Below are 20,217 nucleotides of genomic sequence, written 5' to 3'. Positions count from 1 at the left end.
GTCTCGATTACTGCAGCTATATGATAATCCTTAACATTGGGGAAATGCTTCCTCCTTTTTTTTTTTTTCAAGATTGTGTTGGGTATTCTAAGGCTTTTCCCTGTAAATATTTCCCTAAAAATGCCACTAGAATAAGTGTGTCTGCGAAGAAACTTGCTGTGATTTTGATAGGAATTGCATTTAAATCTTTAGATCATTGTAGGGAGAACTGACATCTTTTCTTTCTGTGTTGAGTCTTCTAGTCCATGACCACAATATGACTCTCCAGGTATTTAGGCCTTTGATTTCTTTAGTTGACACTTTATAATTTTCATCATGAAGATCCATGGTGTTTTAGTACTTTTTTTTTTTTATACCTGTTTTCTTTGACACAATTGAAAATGGTATTGTACTTTTGATTTTTGTTTCCATCTGTTTATTGTCAGTATGCAGAAATGCAGTTCAGTTGTATGCTGAGCATGTGTCCTGTGGCCTTAACTGAAATTGCATGTTAGTTCTAGAAGATGTTTGCAGGTTCTTTGGGATTTTCTAAATGGAGAAAAATCATGTCGTAGTCTGCAAATAGAAATGGTTTTGCTTTCCCTTTCCAACCTGTATGTTATTAATTTCTCTTTCTTGCCTTAGTATAATGGTTAGAACTTGAATACAGTGTTGAGAGCAGACATTCTTGCCTTGTTCCTGATCTTAAGGGAAAAAATGTAGTCTTTCACCGTTAAGCATTATGTCACCTGAAGGGGGTTTTTTGTAGTTGCTTGTAAGAGTTTGAGAAAGTTCTCTGTTCCTAGTGTATCGGGAGTTTTTATCCTGACTATTGAATTTGTCAGCTGCTTTTTCTGCATCAGTTAATAAGGTCATGTGATTTTTCCCTCCTTCTTTATTCTCTGATGTGATGGGTTTCCTTGGTTGGTTGTCAAATATTGAACCAGCCTTGCATACCTAGAATAAATCACATTTGGCTGTGGGGTGTGTGTGTGTGTGTGTGTTTTCCATACATTGTTGGGTGGGATTTTATTGAGAAGTTTTCCGTCTAAATTCGTGAAAGATATTGTTAATCTTTTTGTGAATGTGTGGTCTGTCTTGTCAGGTTTTGGTATCAGAGTAATATTGGCCTCATAAAACAAGTTAGGTAGTGTTTCCTCTTATTTTCTGGAAGAGATTGTATAAAAGTGATGTTAATTTTTTTAAAATTGGTATTGACTTTTATATTACAATACACAAAAAAAGGCTAGTTATATTACAAATTTCTGCAAAGTTGCAATTGAACATTGAATGCCAGGTAGTCTAATACATTGCTTATGAAGGGTACATTGTATCAAATTATGTATATAGACTGGTTCATTTCAATTCTTATAATTTCTGTTTTATAAAACTCTTAAGCTAATGTTTACACAGACTATTCCTTGGAGTTTTCAAGATGATAGTATTGCCTTAAAAAGTAGTGATTAGAAACATTTGAGAATGATTACATGTTATATTTCCCTCTCTACCCCAGAGTTACAATACATATTACTCTGTAGGCTCTGGGAACCTTGCAATTAAAAAGGAAAGTTTATTTTAACTCAGCATTTTTCAGATGTATTCTTTACATGTATTGTGTTAACATTTCATTGAACATTTATTTGGAAAATCTCAATGTTATTCTTGTCTTTAATAGGTTTAGGAAAGAGATCATACTTTTCTCCCTTTTATCCTATCAGAGCAGTGAAGGAAGAAACCTGTTTTAAAACCATTATCCCCTGCTTTAGTTCCAAACTGTTAATAATTCCTCAGCTGTTTGAGAGTGTTGTTCAACATCTCCTGGTCCAAGGGGTCTTAATGTTGTTTCTCTTTTAATTGGTGATCTGGAAGCTTCTAGATGTCCAAAATCACTGCAGATGGTGATTGCAGCCATGAAATGAAAAGACGCTTATTCCTTGGAAGGAAAGTTATGACCAACCTAGACAGCATATTAAAAAGCAGAGACATTACTTTGCCAACAAAGGTCCATCTAGTCAAGGCTATGGTTTTTCCAGTGGTCATGTATGGATGTGAGAGTTGGACTATAAAAAAAGCTGAGTGCCAAAGAATTGATGCTTTTGAACTGTGGTGTTGGAGAAGACTCTTGAGAGTCCCTTGGACTGCAAGGAGATCCAGCCAGTCTATCCTAAAGGAGATCAGTCCTGAATATTCCATTGGAAGGACTGATGCTAAAGCTGAAACTCTGATAATTTGGCCACCTGATGTGAAGAACTGACTCCTTGCAAAAGACCCTGATGCTGGGGAAGATTGAGGGCAGGAGGAGAAGGGGACGACAGAGGATGAAATGGTTAGATGGCATCACCGACTCAATGGACATGAGTTTGGGTGAACTCCGGGAGTTGGTAATAGAGAGGGAGGCCTGGCATGCTGCAGTCCATGGGGTTGCAAAGAGTCAGACACGACTGAGCGACTGAACTGAACTGAACTGAGATTGTACAACTAGGACTTCTCATTTCCTATTCATACTGTAAGAAAGGACAAAACAGTTCTGACCTGAATAGGCAGGAACAAATCTCTCCTCCCTTCCCCTCAAATTTGAGTCTCAAGATTCTCTTGCTAATCCTCAAAGGAAATCTCTTTTAAAAGGCAGTCTTGTTGTGTATTTGAATGTGTGTGTGTAAAGATACAGATCTGTGCATTTCTGGTTCTGTCCACTGGTAAAGCCAAGAAGCAAAAATATTCAGTAGCAATAAGCACATCTAACACCTAGTCCCTGGTCCGTAATCACTAAATAGGACCAAGAATATGTGGAACGATGGCTGATCCCAGGGCTGGGGGAGGGTAAGTCAAGATAAACCTGAACATCTTGTTATGCCAGAAATTAAGAATTCACAAAAATGGCAGAGGCATATCACAGGAGGACATCGGAGTTTCCGCTGGCTAGTTTGGGGACGTTTTAAGCAATGGAATAGTTGAGTACAGTAATGAATTGTGAACCATTGTAAAAGTAAAAATTCCTGAGTTCCATACTGGTAATAAACAGAGTGCTAAGTGGTGGAGAAGATCAGTCTCACGGTTTTACAGTAGAGAATGCCAGCCAAGAGCAGAATGGTGCTGTGTCGAAGAGAATGGTGGAGTAAAGGATGTTAGGAAGTTTGGAATGGACATGTACACACTGCTATATTTAAAATGGATAACCAACAAGATCCTGCTGTATAGCACAAAGAGCTCTGCTCAGTGTTTTATGGTGGCCTGGATGGGAGGGGAGTTCGGGGGAGAATGGTTACATGTATATGTGTGGCTGAGTCCCTTTGCTGTCCACTTGAAACTATCACAACATCGGCTGTATATCCCAATACAAAATCAAAGTTTTTTAAAAAAATAATTCAAAGAAACCCAGAAAATCATTTTTGCAATTACATGATCAAGACTGACTCACATAAGAATCACCAATGTGTGTACCTAAGAGGAAATTTTGATGAGGAGCAGGGTATTTGCATGGTCTTAAGCTCTCCCCACAAACTGCTTATTAGTTACGAGATGGTGGAGGGGGGCATGGGCCAGAGATAACACAGTGGAATATTGGGCAGTTTCTTGACTGGTGACCAAAATTATCACCACTTATGAGAAACAGATGAACATTGTGTGCCTCTAGATGTGAGACCCTGGTAAGGACTGAGGAGTTGAGTGTTCAGTGTGACAGAAATAAATGAGATACAATCCCTGTGCTCAAGAAAATTGAGCATATTTGAATGTTTAGCAAATAAGATTGTTAAGTATGTGTAACAGTAGTACAAAAGAAGGGGAGTGATCTAGGACAGGAATTGTTTAACCTTAGTGCCACAAGCTGTTTTAAGGACATTTGAATTTTCTGCTTGTAACTTATGTAAAATACTATATGTTTACACCATGTTTTTTTGGAGAGAGAGGGTTCATAACTTCTAAAAAAGATAAAATAGTTAGGAACCACTTATTGGGTAGGGGGCAGTCCAGAAAGGATTCCACAGGAGTTGATGTCAGGTTGGGTTTTGTAAAGATGAGTCGTTTGCCTGGTGGACCAGGCAGGAAAGAGCCAATGTAAAGGCCTAAAGACAGGGAAAGAGGAGCCTGCTGTTTGAAACAAACGGAATTTGATGTTGCTGGGTCATAATGTGCAGATGCAACTAGCAAGGCCCGCCAGAAAGGGCCTCATACAATTGCACGGTTGTGGGTTTGAAGGTGGTGGGAACTTAGGAGGAACTGTTGAATGAAGGAAAAGGTATGAGACAGAGTTTGGTATCAAGCTTCTTAATATTTTACTTACATTATTATCAAACTAGTTTAATTTTGCAAAGTAATTGAACAACATTTGACAGTATTGTGTAAAGCAGTGGTTCTTGCCTTTTTTTTTTTTCCCCCAAATCTTGACAAATTTTGAAAGGGAAATTTTCCTTGAAAGGAAAACTTCCCATTTCTCTCACTATGACAGTGATTCTCATGAGGGAACAAACCTCGACAGGAATGAGCTCACTGAGTGACAGCTGTTACCCTTATTGGCCGTGGCTAACACTTCAGCTTCAAATACCACCCCAGAGCTGTCAGTGAAGCGGTTCAATAATTTACAAAATAGGACTTAAGCATTCTAGAAACAATCTTACTTAAAAACCTTATCCTTCTATTATGGTATTAAATCCCATGAAATTGCTGATATTTTAGCATTTTTAAGCTACAGAATTTTTGTTCAGTTCAACCCAGCGCATTTAACAATCTCTTTCTGTTTTTACTAGTGGGCTTCTAGTTTGCTTTGTGTGGGATGGGGTCACAGGTCACAGCCAGTCTTTTATCACTTATAACAATAAAGATGGTCTTCTTTCTTAAACTTTAAATGCAGGAAGCTTAGATTGTTTTCTAGTCTGAAAACAAAATCTTTTTAAAAATCTTCCCTGTTTCCCTAGAGATAACCCAGATATCAGTGAGAGGTTTCTGTCTGTGTTTCCACGCGGTAAATGATCGCGTGTGGTTTCTTCTGTCAGCTTTTAGTTTGGATGCTGAGCAGCCCGATTATGATTTGGATTCTGAAGATGAAGTATTTGTGAATAAACTGAAGAAGAAAATGGACATCTGCCCATTGCAGTTTGAGGAGATGATTGACCGTCTAGAAAAAGGCAGTGGTCAGCAGGTACAGCTTCATTGTATATATAATGAATGAGTATATATATATATATATATATATATACATATAAAAGTATCTCTTTGTGTGAAAACAGTGTAAAGTTGGAAAGAGGGTAAGTGAGCAGGCTCTGGACAAGCTTGTATTCATATCTCTGTCCATTTCTAGCCTATATAACCTTCAGCAGAAGGTCTAAATTTCTATGTGTGCCTGTTTCCCAGTGTGTAAAATAAAGATGAAAAACATTACAGGATTGTTGTGAAAATTAAATACAATAATTTACATAAAGCGTCTAGCTTGTTATCTGACATGTACAAGGTACTCAGCATATTTGCTATTGTTAATACTATTATTCTGATGATTGTCATTTAAATTAGAAGTACTTTTGAACCTTTTCTTTGTATTATATGAAAATGACATAATGATTTTACATTTAGCCAGTCAGTCTGCAGGAAGCCAAACTACTGCTAAAAGAAGACGATGAATTAATTAGAGAAGTTTATGAGTACTGGATTAAAAAGAGAAAAAACTGTCGAGGTCCGTCTCTTATCCCATCAGTAAAACAAGAGAAGCGAGATGGTTCGAGCACAAATGATCCTTACGTGGCTTTTAGAAGACGTACTGAAAAAATGCAGACGCGGAAAGTAAGGAAACCTGGGGAGATTTTTTTGTAATTTTTTGATGTAAGAAAATTTATTTATAGTTATAAATGCCTCAGCATCAGAAACCTGTTTTGTATTTAGATAGACTTTCTACATTTTATAATGAAAAATATTAATTTAAAATGAATCTGCCTTTAAATTCATTACTGAGTTATTAATGATATATCTTTATGTTGTTTCATTAAAAACCATATTCAAAATTGATTTCCTGGTGATCCATGTTCCCTTTCAGTGTCTTTAAATTCTAATCTCACCTTTCAAATATATATATACTCTTATATGTCACCAGCTATACTCAGAAATGCTTACTGACATTAAACAAGCAAATTCATACTTGCAGAATCGCAAAAATGATGAAGCCTCTTATGAAAAAATGCTTAAGCTGCGTCGAGACCTAAGCCGGGCTGTTACTATTCTAGAGATGATAAAAAGAAGAGAAAAGAGTAAAAGAGAGCTATTGCACTTAACACTGGAAATTATGGAAAAGAGGTAAAGTATGTTTTAATAGCATGAGAAGCACAGCACCATTAGAATTTTGTGTAGAGGTCATTTATTTCCTAAGAAGTTTTCTGTAACTCCAGAAATACATTCTTTTAATAATAGTTAGAGACTGCTGAAATATGTGGTGTTGATGTACTTTCTGTAATTTTACATGCCTTCCTCTCTCTAGTTTCACTTTTAAAGTGACTGGGTTCAGTAAAACTGTTATGCAGGATACTTCCATTTCAAAATCATTTTCTTTTAGACTTGAGTTAGTGCAGAGCCATGAGGAAGAGAACATTTGTCACTTCTAAAGTTTTTATTTTGTTTACTAAATGATACTGAATTTTTTTTTAACACATGCTGAGATTTTTTAACAGGAAAGTATAAAACAGGGATGGGGGAAAGGCCCGTATTCTTAATACCTAGATAATCCTTCAGTGTGGCTTCCCCGGTGGCTCAGCAGTAAAGAATCCACCTGCAGTGCAGGAGACGCGGGTTTGACCCCTGGGTTGGGAAGATCATGTGAAGGAGGGCATGGCATTCTACTCCAGAATTGTTGCCTGAAAAATCCCATGGACAGAGGAGCCTGGCAGGCTACAGTTCATGGAGTTGCAAAAGAGTTAGACACGACTAAGCGACGAAATACACACACACAATCCTTCAGCAGAAGCATGGTGAAAACTTCAGGCTACACTCCCCTGTTTCCAGGTCCCTATTCCCAAAGGAAATAACTATTCAATTTCTTATGATTCATTTCAGAAAAATTAGTTTTATGGCACAGGCAACTCAAATTAGCAGAAAGTTCCTCAGTACCATTTCAGGCATGAATTTCAACATCTCCACCAAATCTGCCACCAAAATTGCTATGTTAAAATTAAATCCCCCTCTCCCCCACCATGGTTATCTATTAATGGTGGCATGATAAAGCCATAAGCCAAAAAATAAAAGAAGCAATAGGAATTATGTAATCTTTACTTTTAATAAACATTCATCAGGTAGTTTACCTGTAATCTTACCTTAAGTTTCATCAGGGTTTATAGTTAATATCTGAGTTAGTTATTAGTTGTCATGACGGTAAGTGCTTACAAGAACTAACTCTATAAACCTTTTCATACCATTTCAGGTATAATTTGGGTGACTACAGTGGGGAGATCATGTCTGAGGTCATGGCTCAGAGGCAGCCAGTGAAGCCCACATACACCATCCCCCTCATCCCCATCGCCAACAGCAGTCAGTTCAAACACCAGGAGGCGATGGACGTGAAGGAATTTAAAGTTAATAAGGTGATCAGAATGTTTGTGATTTTTATCATTAGAATCAGAGTAAAAAGAAATTTGTTTATAAACCCTACCATGAAAGCCAGCTTTTGATTTAAGACTGGCCTATAGCAGTAGAAATTGTAAAGAGAGATACCTTATAGTTTCATTAACTTTTCTTTAAAAACCATAATGCCATAAACTTCATAAAGCTTGATATAAATACTTAGCATATTTACACAAACATTATACTCGCCATGATCTGTTTCTTCCTACCAAATACCACTTTTGCCTCTGATCTTCCTTGCCTGTTGCCTCCACCTCAAATTCATATCTCTCCTCACCTCTGCCCTCACCTGCCATGTGTATTTCTAATGTGTAACTGTATTCATCACTCTTGCCTATGTATTTTTTCCCTGAGTTGTTTCCCGCTTTAGTGCTTTCATATCTTTATCCTCTAAAACTGCTCACCATTTGCTTTCATTGTAGAGCTAGCAAGTCTTTACTACTCTTTATTTTTTTAATACCTCAGTACTATGGATTTGTTTTCACTATGTTAACAGTTATCTGAAGTTTGCTTTGTGTATATGTTTTCATTATTACTTCCCCCAGTATTGATTTGTTAATTCTTTAGGATGAAGACTAACTAAAAGTTCCTTTTAAAAAATTCCTAGAATTTTTGTAGAAAGTTAAGAAAAAGATATAGAAGCCAGCAGTAAATACTAATTGTAGTTAAAGGATTTCAGGAGAACTTCTCTTCTTTTACTTTAATAGAAACAAAGTATTTTATGATCATGTTTAGGTTGTAGGAACATATTCATGTTTTCACAGAGAACGACCTCTAAGACTTACATTAGAAAATGACAAAACGTAAGAGTCTTGTATCTCCTATGAGTCCATGTTAGCAGTAAACTTATTTTAAAACTTCCCCCAAACTTTGAGTTTGTTGACCATGATTTCTGGTGTTTAATTCATGACTATTGCAGCAAGATAAGGCCGATCTTATCCGACCTAAACGTAAATATGAAAAGAAGCCCAAAGTCTTACCTTCGTCTGCTGCTGCTGCTCCTCAACAGGCCAGCCCCACCACGCTGCCGGTCTTCAACGCTAAAGACCTGAACCAGTATGACTTCCCCAGCTCAGATGAAGAGCCTCTCTCCCAGGTGAGTGCAAGGATTTTCTGTAAACGAGATGAGGAACATAGGAAGGCACACAATCTGATGCACTTACCTTTTATTTAAAGGTTCTGTCTGGCTCTTCAGAAGCTGAGGAAGAGAATGATCCCGATGGCCCTTTTGCTTTCCGAAGGAAGGCAGGCTGTCAGTACTACGCTGTAAGTGTGGATTGTCTTTGTAAATAACAAACGGTTTACCTTTAGTTGACAAAAAATAACAATTTGGATTCTTCTTTTTAAGCCTCACTTAGACCAAACTGGCAACTGGCCTTGGACTAGTCCTAGCGACGGAGGAATAGGGGATGTGCGATACCGATACTGCCTGACCACCCTGACTGTGCCCCAGCGGTGCATCGGATTTGCACGAAGACGGGTTGGGCGCGGTGGAAGGTGAGGCATCTCTGCTCCTAGCAGAGGGATGTCTTAGATGTGGGTGATGGAAAGTTTAGAATGAGGTGATCCTTCCAAAGAGCTCATTTCTTCCCACCTGCTCTTCTTAACTGGTTTTTTGTGTTTTTTTGACTAAGATACTTTGCCACTTTGTTACCTGTTACACAACAGTAGCTTTTAATGCATAACTAGTGGTTCCCTAATGGATCTGTTTTTCTTCTCAAAATTGAAAACCTCAGATATCTGTCCTCAGAGGTAGATGAAAACAAGTGTACATCATGATTACATAAATTCTATGACATTAAAAAAATGTCATGTCTGACTCTTTGTGACCCCATGGACTATACAGTCCATGGAATTCTCCAGGCCAGAAAAACTGGAGTGGGTAACCTTTCCCTTCTCTAGGGGATCTTCTCAACCCAGGGATCAAACCCTGGTCTCCCGCATTACAGGCGGATTCTTTACCAGCTGAGCCACAAGGGAAGCCCAAGAATAGTGGAGTGGGTAGCCTATCCCTTCTCCAGCAGGTCTTCCCAACCCAGGGATCGAATCGGGGTCTCCTGCATTGCAGGTGGATTCTTTACCAACTGAGCTATCAGGGAATCCCATATGACATTAAAGAAATTACCCAAAATTATTTTAGGCATTCTGGGAGATACTGAGAAAAAGGATTAAATAGGCTAAGAAATGTCATATAACTAGTACACTGGGTTAACTCATCAGAGGAAAGGCTCCTGGCTCCATGCAGGACCTGATCTTGACCTCAGCTTGTCAGGACACCTGCCTTTGTCTAGACCTGATGGAGCCCTTGATGCTCTGGAGGTCTTTAGGTGAGAAGTTGTGTGGCGAGGGGAGGGATTGCCAAACACATGAAAGCAAAGGAAAAGAAAGACTCGTGTTGTATTAGTGAAAAAAAATTAAAAGGCAAAACAGATCAAGCTGCCTTCAGGAAGAAACCTAAGGGTCTAATTTACAGTAAATTAATGACTTATACACATTTCTTTCATTTTTTATCTTAATTGCAGTTGTTATCACTTCATGTTAGTTTAGAATTATCCAGTTAAGACACATTTTATTGAGTGCTTTTTCAACCTCATCATTAGTAGTGAAAGTTCTCTATGTTGGCTGTATTTTATTCTATACTAGCATTAGTTAGTGTTAGCAGATGGATTCATTTATAAAGTTTATATAAATAAAGTAAAAATAAATCCTCTCGAGTGGTGACTTCAAATATTTTGTGTGTAAGAAATTTTAATAGTGTAAAATATCCAAAGATCACATACTTTTTTTGTTTTTCTCCTACCTCTTCCCTCAAAAAATTTTTTTGCTTAAGAAACAGATACATTAGCAATGCTTCATAAATGTTTTGGTGCTTTGTAATGGAAGTGAAAGATCAAATTCTCTTGTATGGTGACAGTAACATATTGTTAGAAGGCTTTCTGTTGTAAGTTGGACAGCTTACTTTATTCTTCAAGGTGGAGTACTTTCTTCTCTATTCGAACCATTAAAAAGTGAAAGAACCTTAACAGAAATTGAGAGTTTAGCCTACGGAGCCAAATACTGAAATAATCAAATTTATAGCTTTTAAATATTCAGTAGGAGATGGCTTTGGGGGACTTGGGGAGGGAAGAGAAAAAAACTCTTGTGTAAATTCTGAATAGCTGTTCTACATACATTTTCTGACTGATTTTTATCAGGGTCTTACTGGACAGAGCGCACTCAGACTACGACAGCGTGTTTCGCCATCTGGATCTGGACATGCTTTCCTCACCACAACATTCTCCAGTCAATCAGTCTGCCAATACCTCAGAAACAAATACCTCGGACAAATCTTTCTCTAAAGACCTCAGTCAGATACTCGTCAATATCAAATCATGTAGATGGCGGCATTTTAGGCCTCGGACACCATCCCTACATGACAGTGACAATGATGAGCTCTCCTGTCGAAAACTGTATAGGAGTATAAATCGAACAGGCACAGCACAACCCGGGACCCAGACATGCAGTACCTCTACGCAAAGCAAAAGCAGCAGTGGTTCAGCACACTTTGGTACGTTTATTCGTTTTGATGTGCGTTTCTGTAGAAGCCTCGGGTTCATCAGTTTTGGGAATATGTGGTCTGTTATTCTTACAGCTAAAAGTCCCCTTCTCTTAAAATATATTTTTTTAAAATCTAGGTTTAAGAATTTATTTGAATCCCGATTGTGCATGTGTCTTCATTTAAACATTTCTGCACACCCAAGAATTTTAGTGCTGTTTATAATGTATGGCATTTGTTTCCTGTTGCACTTTGTGAACCACCAAGAGTCAGCTATTAAATTTTCAAATAATATGGAAAGAAAATGGACCGTAAATTGATAGTGGATACTTCTCTGGGCTTTTACTAGACTGCTTTGAAGTAAGCCAGCAACTTGATAGATAGGCACTCTTTCTCTGTTGACACAGTAATTCAGAATAATTTATAAGAGGGACACTAACTTTAAGGACATTTAAGGACTTAGGACATCTAAGTTTAAGGATTATTCTAATAATTTGGAAACATTTCAGGTAATATGTACTTTAGCATTATGCCTACACTGTGAAATGGGTCTAATATAAATGTCATCTACTTAAAATATTCCCCAAATTTTAGTTTTCTATTTTAAAGCGAATGCCAGTTGTTTGAGGCATGTAGATGATAGAATTCACTGTTAAAGTTGTTACTGCAGATATTTATAAAGATAATTTAAATATAGATTTTGAAAGGGCTATAAAGATAATTTAATCTGTCCCCCTAATTATCTGGTAAGGCTACAGTTAAACCTAAGAAACATGAAAATGTGCCTCATTACCTTCAGAAAAGGTTCCATAAATTAATATTCTTTGTGATTAGAAATAAAATACTTCTATGAAAGGGAAGTCTTTCAGCTCATAAGAAATATAAACCCATTTCAGAAATCAAGTAGAAGATAATCTAAATAATTCTGAGGCCTACCTAACAGATTACTTACAATCCCATTAATTTTGGAGTCTATATCATGAAGATTCAGTTTCTCTCTGCTTTTATAGTCTTAAAAGTCAAAAGGATTTTTCAGCATGAAGGTCTTATATGGTGTGAGTGTAGAGATTTTAATAGTATAAACTTATGCTTCCCTGATAAAGATTAAGTTGCTTAAAATTCTTTGGGACTAGATGTAGAAAACTGGCTTGTTGGACCAATTTCTTATCTTCTCCACTTCTTTAAGTTGTATAACTATCCTAAGGATCTTATATGATCTTTTTCACATAAATTGTTTTGCTTTAAATGAGCATTGATAGTGTAACACTTACTTGATTTATGTTTGCCAATGAATGTTAAAAGATGAACATGGACCAGTAGTATTACTGAAAATTTAGCTGAAAAAATCTTTAATAAGTGTGTAATTTTCTTTTCCATTATTTCCTTCCCCCTATATATGTGATCAGATTAAATGGGTGGGTTTATCATTTGTTTTCTCTTGCACTTAATTCTCAGTTTTCCCATAAATTTCCTAGATCTTTCTGTATACTTACAGAATTGCTTTAGGGTAACACTTTATTCTTTCATGTTTGTGAATATTCCAGAAACCTAAAGCTTTTCGCTGTTAAGTATATAACAGTGAACTCATGTCATGTGTACCTTTAACTTCATTGAATTCCCCTGGAGAAAAAAAACCTTTATTTAGCAGTTCAGCTGTTACAGAGGATTCTAAGTACAGTTGAACTAGAAGCGTGAGCCACTCTGGCAGTGAGGGAAGTGAGTCTGTTACGGCTCCTTCTGCAGCGTCAGTGCCTGCATTGCTACCTCACCCTCTGTTAAGATCTCATCTCGTTTGATGTAGTTTTAAAGTAGTTTTTTTTTTTCATTTGTCATAGCCCCTAAATGCAAACATAACTACTCTGTCTGGAATTCAGCCACAGAAACTCTGATCTAGTCTGATGCCAGAGGAAAAACTGGCTGTGTTGGACTTACTGAAAGAAGGAGATGGACTCATCATGTTACTTGCTAAAGGAATTTTTTTAGGCTTAATATTTACCACACTGACTTTAGACCTTACCCAGTCATTATGTGACATACGAGTCATCTGATACACTTGCCTGCTATTTTAAGCCAAATACGTGGGTATCAATTTAGCCACTTTTTATTATTCTATCATTGTTTTAAATATTAATATTTATATGTGTGCTGTGACAGAGTAACGCCCTCTGGACTGATTACCCCTTTTCTAAATAATCCTCTAGAAGTGCCTCTTCTCACTTCCAAATAGGAACTGCATGATGGCATCTGAAGCCCATCGTTCTCAGCACAGGGCGTGCGCTCCAGCACACAGCTTCTGTAGGCAAGCGTCAGAGTCTTTTGCTTGCTTCCCGGTCCTCACCACTTTGCATAGCTGTGCAGCCAGATGGGTAGTCAGGTGCTAGAGTGCTTGGTCTTCTGAATACGGTACAGCAGGGTGACACCATGTTAGAACTTCTAGGACTAGATTTTAGTACTTAAGGATAAATGGTGTATTTTAAATAGTCTTTAGTAAAAAATGTGATTTAGACAATTTTCAAGAATATTTTTCTAATATTTTCATCTACAAAAATGTCTTTGAGGAATTTGCTGGCAGTCCAGTGATTAGGACTTCACACTTTCTCACTGCCAAGGTTCAGTCCCTGGCCAGAGCACTAAGATCCCACAAGCCATGAGGTGCAGACAAAAGAAAAAAAAAAAGTCTTTGAAAACTTACTGTTGGTTGCATGACTGTTCATTTGCATGTGTTTGAAGGTATAACGGATTCAGATTAATACCTTTCTTCATAATTAGGAAGGACTCTAATTCAGAAAGACTGAAAATAGAAAAGTGATTTTTAAACCACCATTATATATTCATGATTTGAATTCCTATTTCTCAGTGAAATTTTATCAGCATTTTAAGTCATTTTTCTAAACTCCCGTATCTGCAGGATAGATTTATTTTCGTAAGTCAATGGGAAATTTGTAGCTAGATTGATAGTTTCTAAGTCTCCATATCTGTAGCTTACTCAGCAGCACAGTTTACTTCTATTTGTAGCATTAAAAAAATTTTTTTAGATTTCCATTGGAGTATAGTTGATTTACAGTGTTGGTTAGTTTCTGCTGTACAGCAAACTGAATGTTATACATATATTAATACAGTTATCCACTCTTTTTTAGATTCTTTTCCCATATAGGTCATTATGGAGTGTTGAGGAGAGTTTTCTGTGCTGTGCAGTAGTAGGCCTTATTAGTTAGCATAAAATTTTAATCTTATTGTAGGACAGTAACTAGATTTGAACACTGAATGTTTTCATTGCTAGATTTTTTAAGTTTGTAGAACCTTATCCTTATCCAAATATGTTTCAAAACTCAGAATTACTTGCTCAGCAGAGTCTAGGGTGGTGCCCATAGTAAAATACATTAGTAGTCCTACAGTTGTGTAGTGAAGTGCGAGAATAGTCACACTCAGTGGCAGGTTTGACCACAAAGAATCCCGTGTTCAAGATGTTTGCAGCCAGATGAATTCAGGTTTGGTTGTAGTTTGTTATCAAATGAATTACAACAAATTTTTGTTTTCAGATTGGGTATTTTAGATAACTGATAAGTGCCTGTGACCTCCATACTATCAATTCAAGCTTACTGATTAAGGGGTCAGTCATATTGTAATACTGTGTGGAGTCATTTCAGATGTTTATTTCTTTAAAGTGACCTCTCTTTTTTGCATTAAAATAATTTTCTGCTTTATATTGCTCAAAGAAATTTCTAATTGATGAGTATCTTTTAAAATAGATGTTTGGGTTTATTTGTTTGTTTTTAAAACACAGTGTATATTCTGGTAACCTAGAATCCCATCACCTCAGACTGAATTTTCAAATTTTGAAATTGTTTCATTTTTGAAATTGTCACTCTCCCCATACCTCCCCCGATTATTCCATTGATCTGCTCTAGCTATAGGAATGTGACTTAAAGACCAGCAGCCTGAACACCAGACTGTTCCAGGGCTGGTATACCTGGCACATGATAGTTCTTTGCATAAGAAGTGGATTCATGAAGTTTTAGATTATTTTATCTAAATTCCTACCCTGAGAGAATTGTTAGAACCTACCCAAACAGTGGTGGTTTCTGGGCTCTGCAAGCATGATGCACACTGTTGCTACATAAAACGTCTGATTGTTTTTTGTAAATGATATTAAATCCAAAACAAACTTTTGTCTATTTCTTTCTATATTTAAAATCTCATTGGTTTCGGGGTAGTTTAGCAGTTTCCACTACTAAAATCCTTGTGATCTCAGATGAAAGTTTCTTCATCTTTATTATGAGGTTATAGAGGAAATCACCAAGAAACCCTCCTGATCTAACATTCTTTGGTTCTGTGAAATGATTCTGATTCTAGGTTTGGTGATCTGTTCACCAGACCAGCTTGTCCCTCTTCATGTGAATTGTAAACTTGACTACCACACCGTATCTAGAGGTAGACATACAACCTAAAACCTTTCGATAGAGATTTAGGGAAATATGGTCATTTTGGTTTATTTTCACTTAGAATTTGGTTAGGCTTTGAATTATAATGGCATCCAAGGTCATCTTAGTTTCCTGTGTAAGGAACAGTGTGAAACCCAGTTCAGCTTTTATTTGCCCAGTTATTACCTGACCTTTGTCCAAGCTTTCCTTACTCATTCATACAGCCTTTTGGATTGGAATTGTTATTTTTCAGAAGAAATCTAAAACCCTTTAGCATGTTATGTCTTGAAAAGGACTTTAATGATCACCTAGTTTAGTACTTGTATATTTTAGATAAACATACTGAGCTCCAGAAGATTAAGTAATTTCTTAGGTGTACTCAACTAATTATGATAGAGCTGAGAATGAAAGAAAAATCAGGATCTCTTGGCCCCTAGACCCATGTTTTTTACTACCATCACTTCTGGCGTATATGTTACTCTGCATGTCTTCTAGAATGTATCAGAATGTCCAGGGAAATTTTTATAACTACACTCTGGAGTATAGAGATATGTAAGAAATAGCTAACATAGGGATCTAAAATCACAGTGAGTGTTAGTGATCTAAAGTGTTGGTTGCATTTTTTTTAATTTCTAGATCTGTATTAGGAAGTTAACAGTTGTTTAAAAAATGAAATTCACAAAACCCTCAGAGACTGAGGACTAAAACGTTGATTTAAATAGGGTAAAATATTTGGAACCTTTATTGAAATTGATTTTAACTCAGTATTGCTGATTTTAACTCAGTATTGCTAATTTTAAGTCACAAACACCAGTAAAGTTCTGCAAAAGAATATTTTCATTCATATAAATGGAGTTCTAAACACAGATCTATTTTACAGTGAATGCTAAATTATTGTTTTTTAGGTGTGTAATGACGTGACCTTCCAGTTATGGTCTTTTTTTTTTTTTTTCAAGTTTATTAAGCATCTCCTACCAGGAAATCCAAGATTTAGGCAACTCACTCAAGCTTAGGAAATTAAAGTAGAAGTTGCAAAAACATATTAGCAATACTTAAATTGTCTTTTTGGCATTAAGCAGTTTCTTTTTATGAAATTTTTTAAGCATAAAGATAAATATTATGTTAATTATAATCTGTTTCAAGGCAGCCTTATTTAAAAAAAATTTTTTTTAAGTTCTGATTTAACTTCTGTTATATGGAAATGGTCATTTTGACAGAAACTTGCTTTTATGTCACTATTTATGGATTATCCTTTTATCAATTAAAAAATGTATTTGTCAATAAAAAAAGAATTTTTCCTGCAGAGTTCAGATGTGAGGATTACCAACATAGTAGGAAGAAAAACAGGGCTTCCGTAGTGGCTCAGTTGTGAAGAATCCACCTGCCAATCAGGAGATAATGGATTCAGTGTCTGGGCCGGGAAGATCCCCTAGATAAGGAAATGGCAACCCACTCCAGTATTCTTGCCTGGGAAATCCTGTGGACACAGGAGCCTGGGGACACAGTCCATGGGGTCGCAAAAGAATCGAGTATGACTGACTAAATAACAAGGAGAAGAAACTCATCAAAGGACGTATATCAACTAAACAGATTTGTAACACCAAAAATAGGAAAATGAATGGTAGAGTTTTTCCAACAAATGATTTTTTGCCTTTGTAACCCAGGAAATTAGTTCAGCTCAAGTATAAAAAAAGTCTGTGTAAGTACTAGCAACTTCAGAGGTTTTCTGAAATATTATGTCACAATTTTCTGATTTGTTTAAAATATGGTAGAATTTCTACCTAACTTCTAGCTAAGTATTTTCTAGTTGTCCTAGGCAGAAACTCTGCCCCAGAGGATAAAGATTCTCATGAGTTATAAGTGAAAATTGCAAAATTTGATGATGTAATATTCTAAATAAATTATCAAGACATCTTTAAAGATGACAAATTAGTTGACAGCATTTTGAAGACATTAAACCTTAGATTGAGGGAATGTGCATGGTTTATAGATTCCCTAGTGACTGAGGATGCATGCTAACCCTTTTTTTTCTGTTCTGAAATAATTCTTACCCAAACACCACAGGCTTCTTAAAGAAGCCTTAAAGTCAGATGTTGTGATTGTATGTACATTTTTTTTCTTTTTTTTTTTTTAATTGGCAAAAAAAAAAAAGAAAAAGGTTTTCCTTTTTAAAAACTGCACACACTTTTTGGGGGGGTAATAAATGAACATTTTTTTGTTTGTTTTTTTTAGAACTGAGCTCTCCATAGACAAACATAAGTAGCATAACACAGTGTCTTTCCTCAGACATCATTCTGTACAGTAAGCCAACATAAACAACTCCGTTCTTATTGACTGGATTTTTTCCAGGTGGGTTAATTGGGTGGGGAAAATTAATTAACCTTTGGAGCCTCTTTTCTTCCTGTTAAACTTAAAGGATGGGTTCTTTAAAAAAAAAAAAAAAAGGTAATAAACCAACAACCTTATATTTCATATGGAGGAAATGTTTGTAATGACTAAAATTCAGAACTATGTAGATCAGCTAGTATTTCTGCACAGAACTGCTGGAGATCATCTGAATGGATTAGGACAGTAGTATGAATAAATAAAGACACCAGATGGTAATTATTGGATCTCTTCTTAAGCTCAGTGCAAAGCTGAATTTCCAACATGTGGTTGAGAAAAGCTGGTATTACCTTTTACACTGTCTAGCACAAGTGTCGCAGCTTACCAAAAAAATAATGGTTTCAAAGCTTGGGAAGTGAGCACTTCTCTTTGGTATGTGCAACTCAAAGTTTCACTTTATTTCTCTTTAAACTCAAGCCACTCTTGTCAAGCGTGGTTATAAAAATGCTGAAATTCTCATTCAGAAGTGATCTTTAACAGGATGCTCAAATGCTTTGATTTTGCGCAAATTTTTTTAAATGCTTAAATTTGTTTTCATATATTGTAAGTTGCGTGTGATAGCTGTGCCTTTCTATAAAGTGTTGTCTCGTTTTATGTTCAGCATTTACAGCCGAACAATACCAGCAACATCAACAGCAGCTGGCACTCATGCAGAAACAGCAGCTTGCACAAATTCAGCAACAGCAAGCAACTAGTAATTCCTCCACCACCATGCCACAGGTGAGGGATTTGTCTGTCTTATGATTATCCCTCATTGTTTCCCACCAGAGTTCATCTCTAATTACCAACTGTTGTCATAGAACCTTGCATCTAACCAGCAGAAAAGTGGCTTTCGCCTGAATCCACATCATAGCCACTCTATACAGGGTTTAGAAAGAACATTACAGGTGAGTATAGAAGCTGTCACCCTCTGCTTCCTACTGTAAAAAAGTAAAACCTAAAAGCGCAGTCAAATGAGATGGAGACCCTGTCTTCAAGCCTGATCTTGTAGTCTGTGAATGTACCTCTTTAACTTACAGCCCCACCCAGCTCATTATCTGGAGAACTTTTAATTCTTCTTACAATGTATTAAAAATTACATTAAAATAACTTATTTTACTATTAAAAGAAATCACTTTTGAACCTAAAGCATGATAAATATTGGCCATTTAAGCACATTTATAGAACTTAACGGAAGGCTGAGATTTGTGTCTCTAGACATCTGAGAGGAAAATGTCATTTAAAAAATTCAAGGGGCTTCTTAATCTCTAGGCTGAGTTAGGATGTGATCGATGTTTTGTTCCTTCTGTTCTAAAGGGGTAGTTCTGTTACTGTCCCTTGGCTGCCTTTGGTTGTGTATGTATGTATGTAAGTTTGGTGAAGGAAATTTTGCCTATGCACTTACTCATTATATGAATTTATTCATGCATTGATTGATTGCAAATCACTGAAATGTTTTACTAGTGTGTTTCTTGTCTAACACTTTGTGTTGGAGGTTTACCATTTCCACATTTTAAAGGTTTATTTTGGTAATTCCATGTTATATATTGTCACATAAGATCAAAATCCATAATCCTTGGGACTTCCCTGACAGTCCAGTGGTTAAGACTCCACCTTCCAATGCAGGGAGTGTTGGTTCAGTCCCTGGGAACTAAGGTCCAAAATGCGATGTACAGCAAAAAAGAATTTATTTTTTAAATTTATAATCCTCGGGTTACAAGATGCTGTTGCTGAACATTAATCAAAGTTATGACTGTCGAGAAGAAATGGAGATATTTCAGTGGTTTGCCACTTTGGTTTGTGTGCAGACTGATTTTGGCATATAGCTGTGTAGCTTTAATAATCGTTGGAAACTAAGTGGTGCTGATTAGCTCTGCTCTTGTTTTCCTTTGTAGGGTTTTGTGTCCAAGACTTTGGATTCTGCTAGTGCTCAATTTGCTGCTTCTGCTTTGGTGACATCGGAACAACTGATGGGATTCAAGATGAAGGAGGATGTGGTGCTTGGAATTGGGGTGAACGGCGTCCTTCCAGCCTCAGGTAGGGAGAGAGACATGTCAGCAGTTGAGATTGTTTTTGTGACGTACGTCAGTAATAAACCAAAAGCAAAGTTGCGGTTGTTCAGCTGCGTCTTTCCTTTTCCCTAGGAGTATACAAGGGCTTACACCTCAGTAGTACTACACCCACAGCACTTGTCCACACGAGTCCGTCGACGGCAGGGCCGGCTTTGCTGCAGCCTGCAAGCGTGACCCAGACTGCGGGTTCCCACAGTGCGCCGGGTCACCCGGCGACCGCTGCCAACTCCGCCACAACTCAGGTTCTGAT

The 20,217-nt window shown here is 36.9% G+C and overlaps 1 protein-coding gene across 5 annotated transcripts in view; it reads left to right on the top strand.

Moving 5' to 3' along the window:
- Positions 1-20,217, top strand: part of EPC1 (enhancer of polycomb homolog 1) — a 97,810-nt gene that overhangs the window by 74,035 nt on the left and 3,558 nt on the right. For 4 of the 5 annotated variants that reach the window (XM_027559812.1, XM_027559811.1, XM_027559813.1 and 1 more), the window contains 12 exons: positions 4,971-5,116; positions 5,545-5,751; positions 6,110-6,258; positions 7,376-7,535; positions 8,495-8,671; positions 8,752-8,841; positions 8,924-9,072; positions 10,770-11,122; positions 18,518-18,636; positions 18,717-18,803; positions 19,791-19,932; positions 20,040-20,217. The exon at positions 20,040-20,217 is cut by the window's right edge and continues 186 nt beyond it. In XM_027559812.1, coding sequence (XP_027415613.1) covers positions 4,971-5,116; positions 5,545-5,751; positions 6,110-6,258; positions 7,376-7,535; positions 8,495-8,671; positions 8,752-8,841; positions 8,924-9,072; positions 10,770-11,122; positions 18,518-18,636; positions 18,717-18,803; positions 19,791-19,932; positions 20,040-20,217 — 1,957 coding nt within the window. The remainder of the gene's footprint in view (positions 1-4,970; positions 5,117-5,544; positions 5,752-6,109; positions 6,259-7,375; positions 7,536-8,494; positions 8,672-8,751; positions 8,842-8,923; positions 9,073-10,769; positions 11,123-18,517; positions 18,637-18,716; positions 18,804-19,790; positions 19,933-20,039) is intronic. The other variant, XM_027559810.1, reaches the window with a different exon arrangement.

The sequence above is a fragment of the Bos indicus x Bos taurus genome, chromosome 13 (assembly GCF_003369695.1).
Source record: "Bos indicus x Bos taurus breed Angus x Brahman F1 hybrid chromosome 13, Bos_hybrid_MaternalHap_v2.0, whole genome shotgun sequence".
Taxonomy (NCBI): Eukaryota; Metazoa; Chordata; class Mammalia; order Artiodactyla; family Bovidae; genus Bos; species Bos indicus x Bos taurus.
Note: the sequence above shows the minus strand (reverse complement) of the source record. Positions and strands in the feature narration are given on the sequence as shown.